Source organism: Danio rerio, chromosome 8, assembly GCF_049306965.1.
Source record: "Danio rerio strain Tuebingen ecotype United States chromosome 8, GRCz12tu, whole genome shotgun sequence".
NCBI classification, from domain to species: domain Eukaryota; kingdom Metazoa; phylum Chordata; class Actinopteri; order Cypriniformes; family Danionidae; genus Danio; species Danio rerio.
In genome coordinates this window covers 26,378,044-26,400,166 of record NC_133183.1, presented here as the reverse complement: position 1 = coordinate 26,400,166, position 22,123 = coordinate 26,378,044, and the positions used below count along the sequence as shown (strand labels likewise).

Genomic DNA, 22,123 nt, shown 5'->3' with positions numbered 1-22,123 from the left:
TTTTGTAATAACATGCAGACCTATATATATATATATATATATATATATATATATATATATATATATATATATATATATATATATATATATATATATATATATGCATACAGTTAAAGTCAGAATTATTAGCCCCCCTGAATTATTAACCCCCCTGTAATTTTTTTTCTCCCAATTTCTGTTTAACAGAGAGCAGATTTTTTTCAGCTCATTTCTAAACATAATAGTTTTAACTCATTTTTAATAACTGATTTAATTCATCTTTGCCATGATGACAGAACATAATATTTGACTAGACATTTTTCAAGACACTTCTAAACAGCTTAAAGGGACATTTAAAGGCTTAACTAGGTTAATTAGGTTAACTAGGCAGGTTAGGGTAATGAGGCAAGTTATTGTATAATGATGGTTTGTTCTATAGACTATCTTGAAAAAATATAGCTTGAAGGTGCTAATCATTTTGACCTTAAAATGTTCTTTAAAAAATTCAAACTGTTTTTATTCTAGCTGAAATAAAACAAATAAGACTTTCTCCAGAAGAAAAACTATTATCACGCACACATATATATATATGTGTGTGTGTGTGTGTATATAACGTGGAGGTGTGGTCACTTTAAGGCGAATTAGCCAGTCAGTCTAGCGCGGCCCTGCATTAGTTGTTTAAGTTATTGTGTTTTAAAAAGTCCCCGCGTGTTTTGAAAATGTTCTTTCGCGTTCCAAATGGAACCACGTAACTCTGACATCAGTAGTGGCTAATTAACGCTGACTGAATCCAGCAGAAACCCTCATTGCTTCTTTGGATGACAAGTAGTTCAGTACTTACTGCGATTCCACACAACGGTGATAAAATGGCTTTTTCAAAGTTAATTTCCCGTTTAAAGAAAGCGTTCGGTATCAAGTGTGCACACAAACCACCCCGTGAGCCACTCGCATCCACCGGCAACACGGCAGAAAACCACCGTCATCCGATAACTGATGACCCGCCCGTCGTTGCAAGAAAACAGACAGGGAGACAGAAAAAGTCTTCCCTCTTCCAAGCCTGTTTCCCCAGAAGAGCTACTGTTGATGGTAAATTAGGTTTATGAATTTTAATTACTAAAAAACATACTGTTAAACACACCGAACATGTCAGAGTAGCTGTTTAAAGATAAGAAATAAAATTAACTGGAAACATTTGAGGATTTTAGGTAGTTTCTTAAAGAGACAGTTCACATAAACATGAATATTCTGTCATAATTTATTTCTCAAACCTGTTTGAGATGCTTTCTTGTGTTGAACAAAAATACTGAATTCAGCCATTGACTTACAGTATTTTGAGTTCCTACAGTGAAGTTTAATGGCTGCTGATTTCAGGAATATTCTTCAGAATAGGCATTGTTTTGTGTTTTACAGAAGAAATTCATAATTAATTGTATTTATGCCTTTGGATATATAGTTTAAACATACTTTTTATTGCTAATTATCACTTCAATACAGAAAAAACATGAAGATCAAAAATAAATATTAAATACATTGAGTGATGTTTTTGCAAATGAACTTTTCAAATATCTAATCAAGAGTTACAGAATCATATTAATGATATTCCTTCCCCTCTTTAGATCCGCTCCCTGTGCTGGAGATCCACGACCTTCAGGACGAGCCGATCAGTAGCTCGAAATTCTTCCATACAGCTGTGAACAATCTGGAGCTGGAGGTTCTCCAACCTTCTATTCCTGATGCTCCAGCAGAAGAAGACTTGGACTCCACTGTGAAATCTAAAGTGAATAGCTTTGAATCTCCAGTGAGCCAGCAGTTCTCAACAGACGGCATCTTTGAAGCGTTCAGCGGAGACTCTGTGCAGGTTGACATTGACTCTGCACTGGATGAAGACTCGGAGTCTTCACTGAATCAGAAGGTCTCACAAGATGACTCCGCTGATGATTCTGCACTGAGTCTTACAGCAGATGATGAGACCTGTTTGGACAATAGTAAGTTTATTGCTAGAATTCATAACATTTGTTTAGGCTCATCAAACATTTTAAAATTATACAGTTGAAGTCAAAATTATTCGCCCTCCTGTGATTTTTTTCCATTTTCAAATATTTCCCAAATTATTTTTAACAGAGTAAAGAAGTTTTCACTTCCTTCATTTCCTAAAATCTTTTTTCTTATGGAGAAAGTCTTATTTGTTGTAAACTCTGTGTTTTATTTGGTTTATAATTGAATAAGATTTTGTGTCCAGTCAGCTAAATGTTCTTCTTTTTTAACAGATGACATCAGCTCCCGCTACAATCTGGGAAAGCAGCTCGGTGAAGGAGGTTTCGGCTCCGTTTTTGAGGGGATCCGCATACAGGATGGTCTGCAGGTATTCATTTCTGTAGACTCAAATTCTTTGATGAAGTTCACTATTTAAAGAACATCATCAGAAACATGCTTTCATTGTTTTGACATTTCTAAGAATTTAAATTAATGAAACCTCTGTTCAGGATTTGAATGAAATGATCTGGATGCACATGTTAATTGTTCGCTTATTTCTTTAAACAGGTGGCTGTTAAATTTGCCCAGATGACACCACGTATGCGAGATCTCTGCTCTGTAAGTACACTACACTTTCTGTTTTTCTTTTCTCAGTCACTGTGTTCAACTCAAAATGTCTTATATTTAATATTAGACAACAGGCTGTGGTTAAAAATCCATGTTTGAAAACCAACATTATTATTTTGTTTTCAGTCTCATGACCAGCCACCTCTAGAGATCACCTTGGCAAGTATGGCCAGCAGTGGCTCCAGGTGTGCCAATATAATTCAGCTCCTAGACTGGCAGGTCTTCAAAGACCATTATGTCATGGTCATGGAGCGGCCTACGCCAAGTATGGACCTGGAGGCATTCCTGCAACTCAACGGAGGCGTCCTCACCGAGCAAACGGCACAAACTATCATGGGCCAAGCTGTTCATGCTGCCAATGTTTGCTGCTACCGGGAAGTATTCCACAGAGACATTAAGCTGCAAAACCTGCTTGTAAACCCAAACACGCTGGAGGTCAAACTGATTGACTTCGGCTGCGGAGATTACATGATGGAATCAGCATACTCCACCTTTTCTGGTAGGTGTTTTGAATAGGGTTGTCAAAAGTATCGACTTCGGGACTGACATTTAAAAAATGTCCATTTGAGCGCAGTTAAACACCACTGATTGGTCATTGGTGTTCACATGCTCAGCAAATATGACAGTATCGATACTTTTGACAACACTAGTCATGAATGTACATAAGCATTATTAATATACGGTTTAAAAGCTCAGTAATTAGCACACCTGAAACCCATCTGTTATATATATCAACATGATGCTGACACATAGATTCAACTAAATGTCTCTCCTCCAGGCACAGAAGCGTACATGCCGCCAGAGTTTTACAAAAGAGGATGTTACCATGCCAAACCAGCGACTGTCTATTCTCTTGGGGTTCTTCTCTTCACAATGCTGCATGGAGATTTCCCAACGACGTATGACCTGTACTACCTGGAGCATGACTGGTCCAAATTTACCCTCTCTCAAGGTGAGATGTTCATCAAAGAACAAGTTGAAAATCAGTTTATTATCAATAATAATAATAATAATAATAATAATCTCACCTCTCCTTTTGTTTTTCACAGAATGCTGTGATCTGATGTGGGCTTGTCTGCAGCAGATTCCAGAGCACAGAATTCTTCTAGGACAGATGCCTTACCACGACTGGTTCATGCTGGAGTAGCCAGTTGACACCTTTGCTGTTAATATATAGTGTCTTGTTATTGTATTATTCACTTCTTTATTGTTACAGTTGTTTTTGTGTATGTCTCTAATAAAAATATATATTTTTGAACTCACTTGTGATGTGGCTTATATTGTGATCTAGTCCCAGTGACAAAAATCTGGCATGAGGTTTGAACACCATCCAGTCATTTATAACACACACTGCAGTTTCCACTGGCGTCATTAAGGCACACTTTTAGAACTACACTTTTAAAGAATACAGTCCAGCGCTGCCCTTTACCTGACCCAAAACCTAAACATATCAGTCACTGCGACATCAGCAAATCATCCATATAAAATTCCAATGTTTTACTGTGAAATCAGAGCTGCTTTTAGAAATGTTTTAAAAGAGAAACATCGTAACATGAGAATATGACATTCAATACAAAACATCTGCATTTTCACAATAAGAGCACCCAGTTTTATTAAGGTCATTGAGTATTCATCGTCCTCACGACAATTGTGCTTCTCAAACAAAATATTCAGTGGTATTTCTTTAAAGTCAATTCTGATAGTGTAGTTTGTGCAGACACACTGAGGTTTATCCAGTGTTCAGAAGTCTGAATCATCCACATCATTTTATACGCCTCCAAAAACACATTTACTACACGAATGTCCAGCGTTTGCTAAACAAATAGACTGTTCAACCCTTTACGTTATTAATTTCTTACAACATCTCCAACTATGCTAAAAGCAACGAGTTTTATAGGAAGATGTTGCAATAAAGTAATAATGTAAAGGGTTGAACAGTCTATTTATAGTAATGTGTTTTGGGAAACGGGAGTGACAACTGTATGAAATCCAAAAGTTTGCATTCTTAGTCACCTGTTTCTAAATGGTCTGTCTCTAAAAGTGAGGGGGACGTATGCCCCGTCCCCCACGGTTGCTACGCCCCTGCTTACATCTCCAACTATGTTAAAAGCAACAGTTTCTATAAGAAGAAGAAGAAGAAGAAGGAGGAGTTGATGGTTCATTTGAGTTTTGTCATTAGATTATAAGTAGATTGTTAGGTTTGGGTTAGGGTTAGTGTAAGTTGACATGTACTAGCAAAGTTTCTTTTAGTCAGTTAAATGTCTGTTGAAGGAGCATATCAAGCTGATTATATTATCAACAGATTTTAAGCAGACAGTCTACTAATACTCAAATGGACCATCAATATAAAGTGTTACCCCATTCTTTAATAATGCCCTAGAAGAAAGAAAATCAGCTTCAGTTTCATCTCTAATAGTCCACATTTTCTGTAAGGCTGGTGGTGAACTTCATTCAACCTTCTACCAAACTGACGTACAAAGTAAATCTAATCTTTGTTTAAGATGTTTGTCAGATTGATCAAAAATTTTGAGATTATCAATTCAAATTCTAAACATCGGAGCATTTAAAACAGCAGCTAGTGAGATGTGCTCAACCATCACTGCTTCATGTTTTGGTTTTCACAGACAGATTAATCTCTATTATGATTTGGAGTTGTAAAATGGATGAAGTGTGGTCATATTTGTGATTTGATTTACCTGGATTGATCATCTGGTTCCTCTGAAACACAGGCTGTAGATGGAGAAGAGCTCCGGACTGCAGGTTTAATGGTGGATTTTGGTAAAAGAGCAGCTGATTTTACTCCGCTGACGTCTCTTGAGGCTGTTAGAGAAAAACAAACGTTTTAACATTTCTATTTATTATTTTTAGTTACAAACTCATTATTAAACACAATATCCTCAGATTTTTTTCATTCACTCGTTTTCTTTTCTACTTGGTCTCTTTATTAATCAGGGGTCGCCACAGCAGAATGAACTGCCAACTTATACAGCATACAGTATGTTTTACACAGCGGATGCTCTTCTAGCTGCAACCCAGCACTGGGAAACACCCATGCACTCTTGCATTCACACACATTTACTACTGCCACTACTGCTTTTGACTGTGGGGGAAACCGGAGCACCCGGAGGAAACCCACATGAACACGGGGAGAATATGCAAACTCCACACAGAAACGCCAACTGACCCAGCCGGGGGCTTGAACCAGCGACCTTATTGAACCTGCTGTGAGGTGAAAGTGCTACCCACTGAGCCACCATGTCGCCATTCCACTGATTACAGCAAAGCAAAATACTTCATAACCACCAAAGATGATTATGAATGGATTAAAGCAATGTTAAAGTAATTCTCCCTGAAGAACAAAACATTTGAATCCTTTGGTTGGATTCAAGCTTGAAAAACTATTACTGAGCATTAAAAAAAATCATCTAAAGCTGGAGAAAATAGACCCCATATTCTATTGCTGATTAAATTATCACTGTATGTGTCGTATTATTATGAACTAAATGTATGAATAATTAATTAAATACAGCTGAAATAGAATACAGCCCTGGTTTTACATTACAAAACATAAACAACACAATCCAAGAAGTTGCTTCAATGTAATGGCAGGATTTAAATTATGATTATCCAAAAAACAACTGAAAAAAACACTCAAACTCACCATGCGTCAGTGGAATAAGAAAAAAGAAAACCAGCTCAATCCTCCTGTGATATTGATGTGTGTAGAGGACTCTATTGGGATAAATAGAGCTCAGACCAGACGAGCTGCAGCATTTTAGATCATCTAAAGAGGTTTCACAGCAGATGATGGAAGTTCAGCCTGGAGAACATTGCAGTAGCCTAATATACAAATCACAAGTGCTTGGACAAAAGGTTACGCAGCCTGCTCTGTTACAAAGTGTCTGATCCTTCTAATTTTGTGTAAAGAAAACAAAGCTTGCACAATCATGCAGGTTATGTGACCACTGAAGGACAGCTGAGCATCAAGACTTCTGACTGAATTAAAGGTATAATTGTAGATGACCCTAGCTGAATAGTGAAGTTCAGATGTCTTTGTCTTAGTAGCTTTAAAATTGAATATCATTTATAAAAATAGAAAGTTTAATGGATTCTTGATAGTGAATGTACAAAACAAACAAAAGATTAAAAAAAAACTGATCTGAACTTTCAGACGCAGCTTAAAATACATGCATAAGACACTGAATAGAAACAAAAATCAATATGTACACGAGTATAAATATTATTAAATCAAATGCAGCAGACAACAGATTTGTAAAACCAGAATTGTACAATATTATAGCACAACTAATGCAAGAAAATCAGTGTTAGATTCAGATAAAGAGGCTTTGATTTATTTGGTTTGCATTTAAAGTTCCTGTCTGTAGCCATGTTTAAAGAAAGACATATCTGTAAAACTGAAGAAGCTAAAGATATAACCGCAAGTTATCAAAACCTTCTTTATAAGCATTTTAGCTACAGCTAGGAACTGTTTCATAGCAATATGACGTCAATCCTCCAGCCTACCGTTATATACAGACTGTCATTAAAGCAGCATCACAGAGACATGTCCATTATTCTTCTTAAATACAGGATTCTCTATACATATTTCTTTTTCCTTTACAAGGCTAAACATTGTGGGAACACAAAGATAAATTTCTTTCAATATTTACAAAGGCATAAATCATATTTTGAGAGGATCTAACTGTACATTCACCTTATAAATGACTGATGATTGTAGAAGAAGACTGTGTTACTTATGATCAGCGCAGTTTGTGATGCTCATTTGGAGCTGAGATAAGCTTCAAATATTCTTCTGTCTGTCTGTGTGTGTGTGTGTGTGTGTGTGTGTGTGTCTGTGTGTGTGTGTTGATGTTGTTAATAAATAATGAGTGTGTCGTGTTTCTACTCCTCAATAAAAGTGATGACATCATACTGGATGCCCTGCTCTTGCAGTTGTTCCAGTTGTTCAGGTGTGGCTTCAGTGTAAACCGAGTCATTGCTGCATCTGCAACAGCTACACACACACACATACACAGAGCAAAATTTAACCATAATTAGAGTGAAATATTTTAGGATTTTAAGCGATTTGAAGCATTTGTGTTTAATCATTTGTATGATGTTATTTTACGTTTGATCAATTTCTGTACCTTACTGTAAAAAATGCTGGTTTCCTCACAATTCCTTCATGTTGTCCCAATAGAGAACAAGTTAACGTAATCATTCTTATAAAATTAAGTGAATTAAACATAAAACAATTAAGTTGTCCCCAAAAGTGGTGCTGTTTTAACTCATTTTAAAGTCGTTTGAACAAGCTGAAAAGTCATTTTTTGGGTGCCGAATTCTGTTAGACTCCCCAGAAAACAATAAAGCGCCGTTTAATTGTATTTTTTATATTTGCGCTTTTGTATTTTTCTATGCTTTTAAATTGTTTAATATATTTGATGTGGATACACTCCACTTCATGAACAAAACATCCCAATCATGATAAAATGAACAATTCTTTCTAAATAAAGCTATTTAAGTCATCTGGTTAAATGGTATTCATATCACAACATATAAACATCGCAGAAAAACTAAATATCACAAAGTCATTTATTTACAGTCTCATGCAGCCATGAAAGCTTGTAGAAAATAGTTCTGTTTTTTGCATTTTAATTGAAGGTAAAAGGTGAAAGGTCATACCAGTGACCACTGAATGAGCGACTGCTTCCAGGTCTTCAGGGACCACAACCTGCTGTTCGGTGGTGACGATGGTGTCTATCCTGAGACAGAGCAATCTGAGACACAACACAGAGAAGATTTACAATGACATCAGGGAACATTTAAACAAAAATTATGTACTTCAAACAGAATTTGTTTTCCTTTTTGTCTTTAAAAATGTACTGAATACAGGATAGCTTTGTCAAAACTGTCGTCCCCATTCAGATGAGTCTGTGAAAAAGGCCGAAAAATGCTGTACTATTCACGTCAGGCCAGTAGTTGGCAATTTCTCTTTATAAAATACACTATGTGCCTGCAAACATATAATGTTTATAGTTTTGTTGTATTGTTAAGTAATCTGTAATCTACACTTACATGCCATGTAATCTACAAAGAAAACATTTTAATTTAAATCTGTAGCATTTTCAAAAACTTGTTCTAAAAAACTAAGAAACTACCAGAACTACCAAAAACCTCCAGAAAAAAAAACAATAAAGTTTCTGATTTAGTTAAGACATACATCATGCATTGATTTTACTGTTAATGCTAAGTAAACACAAACAGTTCAAGTATCCATGAGAAATCATGTCACATTTGAACTACAGTAATTACAACATGAACAAAGTAAACAAAGTGTGCTATATATTGTTTTGGAGGTTAGTTTTGTGTATTTATTTTCCTCACCCTTCTCTCTCAGCCTTTCACCCCACTCTTAGGTTTTTTATTGAGTCAGGTAACTGTCCATCATTGCATTGACGGTGCCAGATCCACCAATCCCCGGATGAGCCGCGGGGATTTAAAGCTGCTACAGATCAGTGTTTGGTGTGCGCTCTGCCTCAGCATACCTTTGTGTGCCACACTTTTGCAGTTTTGTCATGCTTAGGCTATTAGGTGATCTATTATCTTTATTATTATTTATTATTCACTGTGGTAATTCGAGTTTACTTGTTAAACTTTGCTGGGTTTGAGTAAAGGCTTTGATGGTTGTTGTGTGATTCTAAACTGAACCTTATGACCTTCTTGTAAGGTTTGTTTTAGTTTAGATTGATTTTCTTTAGGATTAGTTTGAGTTTCGCCCCCTGTGTAGTTTTGAGTTTTGTAGTTTAATTAGTTAAGATCGGGTGTCGTGAATGAAGCTTTACGGAGAGACGGCTCATGAGTGTGAAGCCTCTCCATGTGGAACTTCAGATGGCCGTTACGGTTGAACCTAAAAACAATTTATGAGAGTTTCAATATGAGGGCCAAGGTGTTTCTGTGTTGTTTACACTGGCAATTTATTACGGTTTCAGCTAAAAATCTAATTTAAAAAATCCTCCGCATCTTAGATGGCCTGTGGGTGTGTAAACTGCCAATTTTTTCAAGCTGGGAAAGCATTTATGGATCTATTTGTATTAATAGTGTAAAGAGCACAAATTCTAAGATTTGCTAATTTATTTGAACGACTCTTTCTCAGTTGCTCACCTTTGGCCGCACACCTGGCAGGAGTAAGGCTTCTCGTTGGTGTGTGTCATCATGTGGTGTCGCAGGTCTTTCATGTTTTTAGAGGCAAAACTGCAGCTGGTGCATTTATAAGGCCTCAAACATGCATGCAAGGCCATGTGAGTCTAGGATAAAAAAATATATATATACACATTTATATTTATTATACACAGGCAGAGACTTTAATACAAAGCTACTTCACCTACACTTACGTTTAGTCAGTCTGTGCGCTTTTTTTAAACACATTGTTATATTAAAGTTCCTTCATTTTGTTTTGGAAGTCAAATGATTTACACCCATTTGCAACAGATTCTGAATCTTTTCTCAAAGTGACTGAAACAAATAATTTAAGGATGCTGTCTCTTTAATAGCTACATTCAGAGAGGGTATTATTTTCTGAAATCTGAAAATCATCTTTGAAAGTTCCTTATAGAGATAGTTCACTACAAAATGAAAATTTACGCACATTCGAGCGATTCCAAAACTTTACGGTTTTCTTTCTTCTGTTGAACATAAAAAAAAGATATTTTGAAGAAAGCTGGAAACCTGTAACCACTGACCTCCATAGTAGGAAAAACAATACTGTAGAAGTCAATGGTTACAGGTTTCCAGTTGTCTTCAAAATATAATATTTGTGGTTTAACAAAAGAAAGAAACTAAAATAAATGAGCTACTTGAGTAAATAATGAGGAATGTTTTTTTTTTGGCAGAACTGTTTTTTCCTTTAAGTGCTCACCGGCCACTTTAATAGGTAAACCTTACTAGTACCAGGTTGGACTCAGAATGCATTTAGAACTGCCCTAATACTTTATGGCATAGATTCAACAAGGGACTTGAAATATTCCTTAGAGATTTGGGTTCATATTGATATGACAGCATCACGCAGTTGCAGCAGATTTATTGGCTGCCAATCCATGATGTAAATCTCCTGTTCCACAACATCCCAAAGGTGCTCTTTTGGATTGAAAGCTGGTGACTGTGGAGGCCATTTAAGTACAGTGAACTCATTGTCATGTTCAAGAAACCAGTCTTAGATGATTCGCGCTTTATGACATGGTGCTTTATCCTGCTGGAAGTAGCCATCAGAAAATAAGTACACTGTGGTCATAAAGGGAAGGACATGGTCAGCAACAATACTCAGGTAGACTGTGGTGTTGACACAATGCTCAATTGATACTAATGAACCCAAAGTGAGCCATGAAAATATCTCCCACAGCATTACACCACCACCAAATCAAATCAAATCACTTTTTTTGTCACATCAGCAGCAGCACGTGTGCTATGATGAGTGAAAAGCTTAGGTGCTGGCTCCAGACAGTACAAAATACACAGTGCAAATACAGCGACAATGTGAAATTGACAGCGATATGTACAATGAAAAGGCATCCACATAGTTGTAGGCAGTATTGTTTCAAGTGTGGATTGATTAAAGTGCAGTGCATGCTACATATTGATGATGTTCAGTGAGGGGTATGGAAGAGTCTGTTGGGTGTGTTAAGTGTTCATCAGCCTGATAGTCTGAGGAAAGAAGCTTTCCTTCAGTCGGCTGGTGCGTGACCGGATGCTGCAGAACCGTCTGCCTGAGGGTTGCAGAGAGAAAGGTCTATGGCTTGGGTGGCTGGAGTCACTGATAACTCTCTTGGATTTCCTCATGCACCGCCTGGTGTAGATGTCCTGGAGGGAGGGAAGCTCACCTCCTGCTACGCCTCCAGCAGTTCTCACAATCCTATTTGCGATTGCTGCTGGTGCTATTTTTGTACCAGGTGGTGATACAGCCAGACAGGATGCTCTCCACAGTGCATGTGTACAATGAGCGGAGGATGTGGGCGCTCATTCCAAAACTCCTGAGACGCCTGAAGAAGAAGAAGCGTTGTTGTGCCTTCCTCAGCACTGCGTCTGTGTGAGCAGTCCATGTCAAATCCTCAGTGATGTGTACTCCAAGAAACTTGAAAGTGCTGACTCTCTCCACTGGCATCCCATATGATGGTGATGGGGGTGTGTTCTCTGTTTTCTAGGTGAGACAGAGCAGTGTGCAAGGTGAAAGCAATTGCATCATCAGTTGAGCGGTTATTCCTGTATGCAAATTGCAGAGGGTCAGTGTGTGCAGGCAGTACAGAGCAGCCTGAACCAGTGATACAAGGCTGGATGGATCCATGTTTTCATGTTGTTGACGCCAAATTTTGACCCTACCATTCGAATGTTGCAGCTGAAATTGAGACTTATCAGACGGGGCAATGTTTTTCCAGTCTTGTATTGTCCAATTTTGATAAGCCTGTATGAATTGTAGCCTCAGTTTTCTGTTTTTAGCTGACAGGAGTGGCACCCGGTGTGGTCTTCTGCTGTTGCTGTAGCTCATCCCATACCTCGGTTGTAACAAGTGGTTACTGTTGCCGTTCTATTAGCTGGAACTAGTCTGGCCATTCTTCTCTGACCTCTGGCATCAACAAGGCATTTGCACCCAAAGACCTGCCGCTCACTTGATATTTTCTCTTTTCCTGACCATTCTTTATTAACTTAGAGATGGTTGTGAAATAAAAACCCAGTAGATCAGCAGTTTCTGAAATATTCACACCAGCCTGGCACCAACAACCATGCCACATTCAAAGTCACTTTAATCACCTTTCTTCCCCATTATGATGCTCGGTTTGAACTGCAGCATATCGTCTTGACCATGTCTACATGCCTAAAAACACTGAGTTGCTGCCATGTGATTGTCTGAACTGAAATTGAACATTAATGAGCAGTTGCAGGGTTCTTGCACCATTTTAAAAGTAAAATTTAATGCTTTTTAAGACCTTTTTAAGACCTCAACAAATATAATATATATTTTTATTATTATTATTATTATATAATATAATTTCAGACCCAAAAATTATATAATTTCTTTGGAATAGGCTACTTATTTTAATGTTTTCGTTAGATTAAAATAAATTGTGCCTCGTCACAGTATGGATAACCCGCAGTACCTGCCTTTTGGGTGTCTGGTGGTGGAATGAGACTGTTATAGCTGACTGTGAGGGGGCGTCTGAACTAGAGCTGTAATCAGGCTATGAAAGGCAGGCCCAATAGAGCCCGAACCCGACAGGTATATTTTGATTGACAGCTTTTTAAAAGCCCGAACCCGTTTATAGCCCGACATTATCCAAATATGCACATGCACAGATCTTTTGTCTTTTTTCATGAATGAGTTGTTTATATGCGTTAACATTACTTATCCATAACATAGGCTACAGGCCAAGTTGGAACAAAAAAAAATAAAATAAGCCCCCTGTAACATCTTAACATCTCAACACTCTAAACAGGCCTGGGTACATACACTTAACGTTTAAATTGCCCAACACACCAATAAAAAGAAGTCTTTCTTAGCAAATGAATTAAAATAAATGATAAATGATGACGGATATTTGGCAATAACGAAATTAAGATAAAGGCTCAGTGGGATTAGTTTTGCCACTTCTCTTCACAATAAGGCGATGGTGAAGCTGAATAATAAAAGAATAATGCCAGCATTAGCCTGTATACTCTGCATACATTATGATTTTATTAATATTTAGTTATAATTTGAAATTCTTTACTCATCAAGATTAGGTTATGTGTCTTGTGGGGGAACATTATTGAATCCACTGTAAATGGCTTTAGTGCAGTCCTGCGCTCACTGAGCAGCACTGAACACCTTTTCTCTGCTGCTGCTACTGGCCGGGACACACTACTGATCCAGCTAATTTAGCATGTTTTGGGTAGGATTGTTAGTTCATCTTCCACCAGTCAAGAACATTCATTTCATTTTCCATGACAGCAGTTTCAATGCCGCGAGTGTCCTCGTCATGTCCTGTCAGCTCGCTGGACACAGCTTCTTAGTGCTCTACCGTAATACGCAGTGTATGAGCGACCGCCAAAATACCTTAGCGGCTAGAATGACTGTTCAAATAAAACTGTTGGCTGGCCTGACCGCTGACATAATTCGCTCTTTTTGACATCTCTGTCATCATTTGATTCACCTTTGCAGGGATGGATTTCAATGTTGTAACAAACAATTTGATTACTTCCTTGCGCTAATCAAAATGCATCACATGACTGTTCATTTACTGAGCAAGCCCAAGCCTGGCACGACCCCCTCTAAAATGATAGAAAAGTTTGAACCCAACAAAGATCTTCAGCTTTAGTCTGAACTAGTAACATTGTTAGGTCGAACTGCAAACAATGCAGGGATTAACCTGGACCCGCTATGACTAGCTGCTGCAACGTCCAGCTGCTGCTTTCCTCCTTTCATGTGATACTCAACGACTTTGAGCCCCATGGTCCCTAACGAAAAGTTCTTTTTGCAGAATTTACACATTGCCTATTTGCCACGAAATTTACATTTTCCCATCTTTGCATTTTGAACCTCACATCAACAACCGCGTAATGACAGCACGCAGGTGCAGACCGGCGTCAGCGTCTGTACTCTGTAGGGGACCTACCGTGATAAGCTAATAAATCATGAAGACTGTCATTTCTCTCCTGTTTCACATACTGAATTAATCAACTATTAGATGTTTAGGTGGACCATTGTGCTTCCCTATCGTCATAAAGCAGACCGACTGAAAATTTGAAACCTACAGCCACTTTACGGTAAAATTTAAGACAATTTAAGACCTTAATTTCCCGGATTTTATTTTAAGACATTTCAAGACTTTTTAGGGACCTGCGGGAACCCTGAGTTGGACAGGTGTACATAATAAAGTGGCCTGTGAGTGTATATTTATGATGCATTGCCTTACACCCAAAGCACTTCACAATCATAAAGAGGTCTGTCCACACCACCACCAGTGTACAGCATCCACTTAGATGATGCGACGGCAGCCACAGGATAATAGCGCCAGTGCGCTCACCACACACCAGCTATTGGTGGAGTAATTCTGCATGTGTATATCTCTCTTTTTCTCTCTCTTTCTCTCTGTCTGCTTTTTTACAATGTGGGAGATTAGAATGCCTGTTTATTGTCCTTCCAAATTTGTTTGTCTGTTTTGAGGAAATCTTTTCTGAGGAAATTTTTATTTGTGATTTTAAGTATATTCGGAGACATCGAGTTAAGTGTCAACTGCTGAATTTTTTGAGGACAAGCAAAAATTGCTATTTACAAGACTAGAAAAGATAAAGTTGAACACAGTTTGAATGGTAATTTGGAAGTGGTCTTTTTTTAATTCTGTGAAGTCTAGGATTCTAATTTATCTCCATTGTTTTAACCAGTTAAACTCTGCTGTTTTGGGATTTCCACCTGGATTTTGCCTACCCAGATTTAAAGGCTTCCCAAATCCACATGCAAAGGTGTAAATGCAAAAATGTATCATCATTTTAAAGAAAACTCTTAGAATTTTCATAAAACACTATTGAAAGTATTTAAAATAACTGTACATGTTGTCTGTGTTATAATAAACACCTAAAAAAAGAGGCACCTTTTTTTTTTTTTTTATGAACTCAAATTTGAAAGTATACCTTTTAGGTACTGTGTGGTGTAGCGTGCTGTAATTTATTTTGGTGGTTCCTGCACATGTCTGTAATCATAGGAAAAAAGAAAAAGGTCTCTACCGTAATCTATGCAAAAGTTATTGTATTCTAACTGATGAGAGGTGCTGTACAAGCCACAGGGACCGATCATTGTTTTCATATTTAACTATTCTTTTGTTTGATCAAACATAATTCACTGTTTGGACCATGTCAGACATATAATAGGATTACTTATGAACATCACCTCAAAAACAGAGGAGAAATGGCCCTGAAGCACACAGCATAAGGTAAGAGATGACAGCTGTCTGTGCTATCTGGGGCTGCTTAGTGATCATAAATGTATTGTTTTCATTTCGGCACCATGGAAACACAGCGATTCATTCGGCAACTGTTTGATATGTGAATATAATTCAGTAAAAAGAATGCTAAAACCGTATGAGCACTGGCAAGAGCTTTCATTTGAGATGTAACTTGTACATGTGTCATATGAAAAAAAAAATGAAAATGAACCAATGTAAAATACCCAGCAAGGGTATCCTAAATACTGTGTATTTAAGTGTAAATAGCTTTTGTACAGTAGATTAAAAACAAAATTATACATATCTGCATAAAATAAAGATTCTTGCACTTGGTTTAAGATAAATGTTTTTGCTTAATTTTGTTTGGTGTTACTTGAAATTGTACTGATTGTTGGATTTTTTTTTATAATAAAATACTTTTAAAATCTCAAAATCTCTCTGGCTGTTTCTCAATATGCATTCTTCAGTGGTCTTGCGTCCTCGTGTTTTCGTGTAACGTCATCATCAGCTGCCAAAGTTCAGTTTCAATACTCAAGACTGCAAGAACAGAGGACGCGTGAAACTTCCCAGATGTGTTCTTGATATCGAGGACACACCGATGCAGACTTGAGCACCGATCTCACTCTGGAAGTCCCAGAAGTCATTGCGACTGGAGGTGGGAAGCGGAGCATTATATACAGATTTATTATTAAAGTTCAGAGACATCCCTTATTTACCTCAGTAGAATTCCTAATTGAAACGGTGAATATAAACATTAGGATGGACATCTTAATAAAGGAATAAACAAATTAAGGGTGTTTGTTTGCGGAAATTCATATTGAAATCAGTTTTATTTATATTGTGCAACGTATTTATAATGTTTTTATGCATAGTATAGATTTTGAAAAAGGGAAAAACAATAAATCGTTGTATGAGTGCTGTAATGTTTAAAAAATTTTTCATTAAAAACGCGTGAAGGTCATGTGGCCATCAGGAAGAATGCAGCATCTCATTTCTCACAGGACGTGTTCTCTGTTCTCACTGTCTCCCAAGTTCGTTCTTTCAAGGATGACAATTGAGACGCCGTACAGAGGCATTTGCGTTCCTGCCTTGTTGTTTGTTTTAATCTGCCTCTTGTTATTTCTTTTGTTTTTGGTATGAGTTGACAAAGATGACATTGCCATCTTGCTTACTTCCATTATTTTTATTCTTCATCTGAGATCGTTAGTTGATAAACTTTGCAGTTGCCCCAAAGGATTTGGAGTGGAAATGTCACGCGACTAACATTCTTACAACACCTAGCGAACCTGGGCTGTTTCTCAATATGCGTTCTTGTCTATACTTGCGTTCTTGTGTCCTTGTGAAACGTCATCAACCGTCACCAAAGTACTGTTCCAATTCAAAGTTCACATCTTGCCAAGTACAGATAAAATTCCCGGATGTGTACTTGTTCTGCGGTTTTCACCAAGGATGCTTCGAGAGGTGACTTGTGCAACTTGCGAAGCTCAGGTATCCCAGAATGCAATGCAGCTAAACCAGCAAACGCTAATGGCAGAGGGGAAAACCCGCACGGTTTTAAAAATACTCCTTTACTGTGTCACAAAATAAAGTGTTAAAAGTTTTTCAGGCAGAATGTAGTTGTTTTAAACTCGAATCGTCAGTTTATTCACAAAGATAGAGCGTTTTTGACGATGTGCCTCAGGTGATGCAAACTCCAACTCCCAGCCTGCCAGCGGGAGCTCCTTCATCACCTCCCCCACCGAGAACAGCTTTACTTCGGCCAGTCCATCTCGGATGTACCGCTGGATCTCATCACTCCATTGTAGTTAAAACATGATTTTTAATTCATCTTGTGAATATCTAGCGGACATTTTTTGGTCTTTAAATCTATCATTTGTTCTCAGGTGTATTATTTTGCCAGTATTATTTTGTTACCTTTTATAACTGTCTTTAATTAGGTTACCATGTTGTACGTTGTTTGTCTTTGTTAGCCAAATTGTTTGACATCTTTATTTGTTATCGTGTATACACTTGTATAATTACCATTGCCGTTTATTAAATCTGATAATCAAAGACACATGTCTGTGTATAATAACTCATTTTACTTCACATTTATATGAATATATGAATACATTTTCTTAAATCAATAATGTAGATTTATAATGTTAATATAATATTAATTAAAGGGTCGTGCTTGATATAATTAAATCATTTTATTGTTAATGTACAGTGAAACTGATGAATCCATGGTGAGTGAGGTAAGTGTCAGGGTTGGTGATGGGAAATGGGGAAAAAGGAGCGAGGACTCAAATGCAGGGAAATGGGATTTTATTAAATAATAAAAATAAAATAAAATGCAAAATAAACTACCCCGAGGGGGAAAACATTAACAAAACAAATACATACACATACAAACAGGACTGGGCAGACTGGCAAGGATGAGGACTGGAAACACAACAGGACTAGACTTCAAACGACAAAATGTGATGACGAACTGACACAGGACAACAAAAGTGAGGGGTATATAAACTGTAGAAGATTAACACACAAACAGGTGAACACAATTAACTAATAAAGGGTTAACAAGGAGGGTGGGACAAGACAATAGACGGGAGAGCGCATGACACAGAGAGACAATACAAGCCATGCGCTCACATAACACAACAAGAACATGCAGCCAATGAGAGAACTCATTAACCGCATGTTCATGACAACAAACACAACACTGAAGCACACGACAAAAGCACGTGACCACAATGTAAACACCGAGCCACGTGCTTTGACAAGAGACGCAAGACACGAGCACACGATGAATGAAAACTCACCATGCGCTCACATATGCAGCATGCATGCTTCATCCCAGCGCCGACCAAAACCGAAACCAACAAGACTGAGACGCTGGGAATGAAACACCATGCTGCTGACAGACGAAAACACAAACACGAGTACAAGAGCCCACGCGTCTGAGGGACGCAGAGCGCGCACGCGGCCACGTCAAGCAGGAGCGCGCACACTCTGCGTACACCCACGACGGCGCGCGCACACAGAGACAGAAACAGGACCAGACATGAGTAGCGTCAAAGATCTGCCACCAAAACAAGAATTTACAAGATCAGAGTGGCAGAACCCTGACACTACCCCCCCCAAAAGGGACGCCACCTGGCGTCCCTAAAGGGAACATCCAACAAGGTACAAGACAGACAAGAAACACGACAAGACAACAAAACAGGCAACATCAACAAACACTGTCAGGGTTGGTGATGGGAAATGGGGAAAAAGGAGCGAGGACTCAAATGCAGGGAAATGGGATTTTATTAAATAATAAAAATAAAATAAAATGCAAAATAAACTACCCCGAGGGGGAAAACATTAACAAAACAAATACATACACATACAAACAGGACTGGGCAGACTGGCAAGGATGAGGACTGGAAACACAACAGGACTAGACTTCAAACGACAAAATGTGATGACGAACTGACACAGGACAGCAAAAGTGAGGGGTATATAAACTGTAGAAGATTAACACACAAACAGGTGAACACAATTAACTAATAAAGGGTTAACAAGGAGGGTGGGACAAGACAATAGACGGGAGAGCGCATGACACAGAGAGACAATACAAGCCATGCGCTCACATAACACAACAAGAACATGCAGCCAATGAGAGAACTCATTAACCGCATGTTCATGACAACAAACACAACACTGAAGCACACGACAAAAGCACGTGACCACAATGTAAACACCGAGCCACGTGCTTTGACAAGAGACGCAAGACACAAGCACACGATGAATGAAAACTCACCATGCGCTCACATATGCAGCATGCATGCTTCATCCCAGCGCCGACCAAAACCGAAACCAACAAGACTGAGACGCTGGGAATGAAACACCATGCTGCTGACAGACGAAAACACAAACACGAGTACAAGAGCCCACGCGTCTGAGGGACGCAGAGCGCGCACGCGGCCACGTCAAGCAGGAGCGCGCACACTCTGCGTACACCCACGACGGCGCGCGCACACAGAGACAGAAACAGGACCAGACATGAGTAGCGTCAAAGATCTGCCACCAAAACAAGAATTTACAAGATCAGAGTGGCAGAACCCTGACAGTAAGAGACGTTATAAAGTACACTGCAGTTGCATTTGAAGAAGTACCCGACTTGTGTCCTTGCGTCCTCGGGAGTTCGTTCTTCCAAATCCGAACTTGGCAAGTCTGAACTTCCAAGGACGCAAGTGTGAACTTTGCGCACTTGATATTGAAAAATTGCCCAGGTTTAGCAGTGAGCGCTGTCTTTGTATTTTTCTGTTAGGTTGGGTTTGGGTAGGTAAGTTAGGCCAGGCACACGCTGAAGACTTGTTTTCTATTATTTTGTTTTCAGTTAGGTGAAAAGGTTATGCGGAGTTAGTTTGTTTTTGTTATTTTCTTTTATTTCACCGACACTTTTGTCCTCTTCCCCTGCAGGGTTTAATTAACCTTTTTAATTATAATTAACCTTTTGTAGTATTTGTTGTTATCTATATTCTTCTTCTTTATTATTACTATTTTCTGTTTAACTTTGATTTTGTATAATAAATTATTATTTTTTGGCAGTATTTTGGATGATGCATGGTTTTCATTTCCTCCCGCATTACACAGAATGGTCTATGGTACAATATAAATGTTACATACTTCAGGCTCTAGATTAACATCAAGAAGTCATAACAAGTAGTAAAACAATACTTACTTGAGATGAATGTATTTTTTGTACTTCTTTTGAAGGAAGCGTTTGGAAGGTCGTCCTCATTTTTTTGGGCAGGAACTCAAGATCATTGAGGCTGGTGTTGATGAAGTATCTCTGTTCTCAGAATCTGACTGGCTGACTCCTTTTTACACTACTGTCCCATTAGAAAACGAAAAAGATCTGTTCTCCAATCCAGAGGAACTTGCTTCTTCAGGAGCTTGAGGATCCTCTGTATTGTTGGTTTCAGGTGGTGCTGCTGGTGACTCTGTTCATAAAATTTAGGGTTATCCCACTCATATGAAAGTTGCTATTTAAACATTTTCAAGAGTTCACACTTAAACAACATGTAAAAGTACGCACAGAAATGCCGACTGGCCAAGCTAGGACTTGAACCATGCTTTCAGGTAGCAGTGACAGCCACTGAGCCACCGAGTAGCCCGATCTTAGAATTGTGGAAGTGGGAGAAGGGATGAATGGATGGGGGGAGGTCTTGCAAAGCGAAGACAGGGAGAAAAGTTAGGCTGGATATTTATGTTAAATTTTGAATAATCCGATTGGCTAGCTAATGATTACCGATCGGGACCAGCTGCGGTCAATCATATCACGCTCCTCTTGAAATTAGTTTGTGAAACTTCACTTATTTTACCTCTGTGACCCAAAAAGCTAGACCAACCCTAACCTGAATCTGGAAGAAATTTGCGAGGAGGTCCCACTATCCTGCTAGGATGTTTCCGTGAGGTAGATGCGGGAGATGATGAAGAGCAGGAGGGAGGAGGAGTGAAGTCTCTGACAGCCAGTCTGGATCTGGCCTCCTCATCAGCTGGTTTATAATCACTGTCACCTGTGTGTACAATTAAAATACATTCAAATATAGGAAATGATGAAATATATAGAATATAATCTGCACTCCACTGACCTTGATCATCAAGAGCGCCTGCATCAACAACGTCATCTTCTTCCTCTTCAGGCTGCTCCTCCTTCTTGACCTCAACCACTGATCCAGCCTTGCTTTCAGATTTTCGAGGACTTCCCCGTCCATGTTTCCTTTGGCCTGGACCGTCAGCATGTGAGACAGCACTTCCAGAACGAGAACCAAAAAAAAGCCTGTAGGCATCAGTACTGCTGGAAATTTAAAATCAGCATAATCCAGTTGTGCCTTTTATTTCGTAACTATTTAGTGCTGATTTGGTGTATTTGTAAGTGAGATGGCTTCTGGAAAAATAAACATAAGAGGGAATTTGTTTTAATCTATTGGGAACTGATTGGACGTCACTACAACAGACGAATTTGGATCTAAAAAGCCTCTACAAAGTGCCCAAAGGTATTTTCGCAAGCCCTAGATATAGACTCAAGAAGAACTGTGTGCTTTAAAACGGAGAAAACAATGGAGCTGATATTAATAAAAAAAATGTCAAACATTTTATGAATGTGTATTTCAGTTTAATAAGCAGCAATACCACTGAACACCACTGTACCACTGAACAAATACAGTGTTCTTTCAACAACAGCGTGTGGAACTTCTAGCTTTATATATTTTCATTTAACACACTGAAGAATTCAATCAAGAATACAAATTAGAACTTGTGAATCAGAATCAAATCAAATTGTGACACAAAACTGAGAGCCAAAGTAGCCACACCCAACCAAAGCATCATTCTTGTGCAGCATTACACTCCAACTTTGTAACATTGAAGAAGATATGACCTCCAGGTGGCACGGTAGCTCAGTGATTAGCACTGTCGCCTCACAGCAAGAGGTTGGCTGGTTCGAGTTCCGGCTGGGCCAGTTTGCATTTCTGTGTGGAGTTAGTATGTTCCCCTTATTGTAGGCATAGGTTTCCTCCCAAAGACATGATAAAGGTTGAGGGCAA

At 38.5% G+C, this 22,123-nt stretch overlaps 2 protein-coding genes across 9 annotated transcripts in view; one reads left to right on the top strand and one right to left on the bottom strand.

The window, feature by feature from the left end:
• LOC137496354 (uncharacterized) overlaps positions 1-22,123 on the bottom strand; it is a 40,979-nt gene that overhangs the window by 16,408 nt on the left and 2,448 nt on the right. The window contains exons 2-10 of one of the 8 annotated variants that reach the window (XM_073910401.1): positions 21,170-21,330; positions 20,933-21,094; positions 20,614-20,742; positions 20,257-20,518; positions 9,742-9,884; positions 8,263-8,357; positions 6,242-6,364; positions 5,277-5,400; positions 3,660-3,743 (exon numbers count right to left, since the gene is read on the bottom strand). In XM_073910401.1, the coding sequence (XP_073766502.1) occupies positions 3,686-3,743; positions 5,277-5,400; positions 6,242-6,364; positions 8,263-8,357; positions 9,742-9,884; positions 20,257-20,316 (603 nt within the window). In that variant the 5' untranslated portion in view covers positions 20,317-20,518; positions 20,614-20,742; positions 20,933-21,094; positions 21,170-21,330 and the 3' untranslated portion in view covers positions 3,660-3,685. Of the gene's footprint in view, positions 1-1,866; positions 1,951-3,608; positions 3,744-3,843; positions 3,906-5,276; positions 5,401-6,241; positions 6,365-6,916; positions 7,595-8,262; positions 8,358-8,453; positions 9,488-9,741; positions 9,885-20,256; positions 20,519-20,613; positions 20,743-20,932; positions 21,095-21,169; positions 21,331-22,123 lie in introns of those variants that run through there. The other 7 variants (XR_012384338.1, XR_012384339.1, XR_012384336.1 and 4 more) reach the window with 7 other exon arrangements.
• LOC797842 (serine/threonine-protein kinase pim-1-like) lies at positions 531-3,842 on the top strand. Its single transcript, XM_017357585.4, has 7 exons — positions 531-1,065; positions 1,596-1,964; positions 2,247-2,341; positions 2,521-2,571; positions 2,707-3,079; positions 3,359-3,532; positions 3,630-3,842. Exons 1-7 carry the CDS (start codon positions 798-800, stop codon positions 3,725-3,727), a joined length of 1,428 nt encoding a protein of 475 aa, XP_017213074.2. The 5' UTR covers positions 531-797; the 3' UTR covers positions 3,728-3,842.

Excerpts from the sequence above, each read along its gene's own strand:
- LOC797842 (XM_017357585.4), top strand. The coding sequence starts at position 798 with ATGACAAGTAGTTCAGTACTTACTGCGATTCCACACAACGGTGATAAA. Across the intron at positions 3,080-3,358 it reads AGCATACTCCACCTTTTCTG|GCACAGAAGCGTACATGCCG; the intron begins GTAGGTGTTTTG and ends TCTCTCCTCCAG. Across the intron at positions 3,533-3,629 it reads CAAATTTACCCTCTCTCAAG|AATGCTGTGATCTGATGTGG; the intron begins GTGAGATGTTCA and ends TGTTTTTCACAG.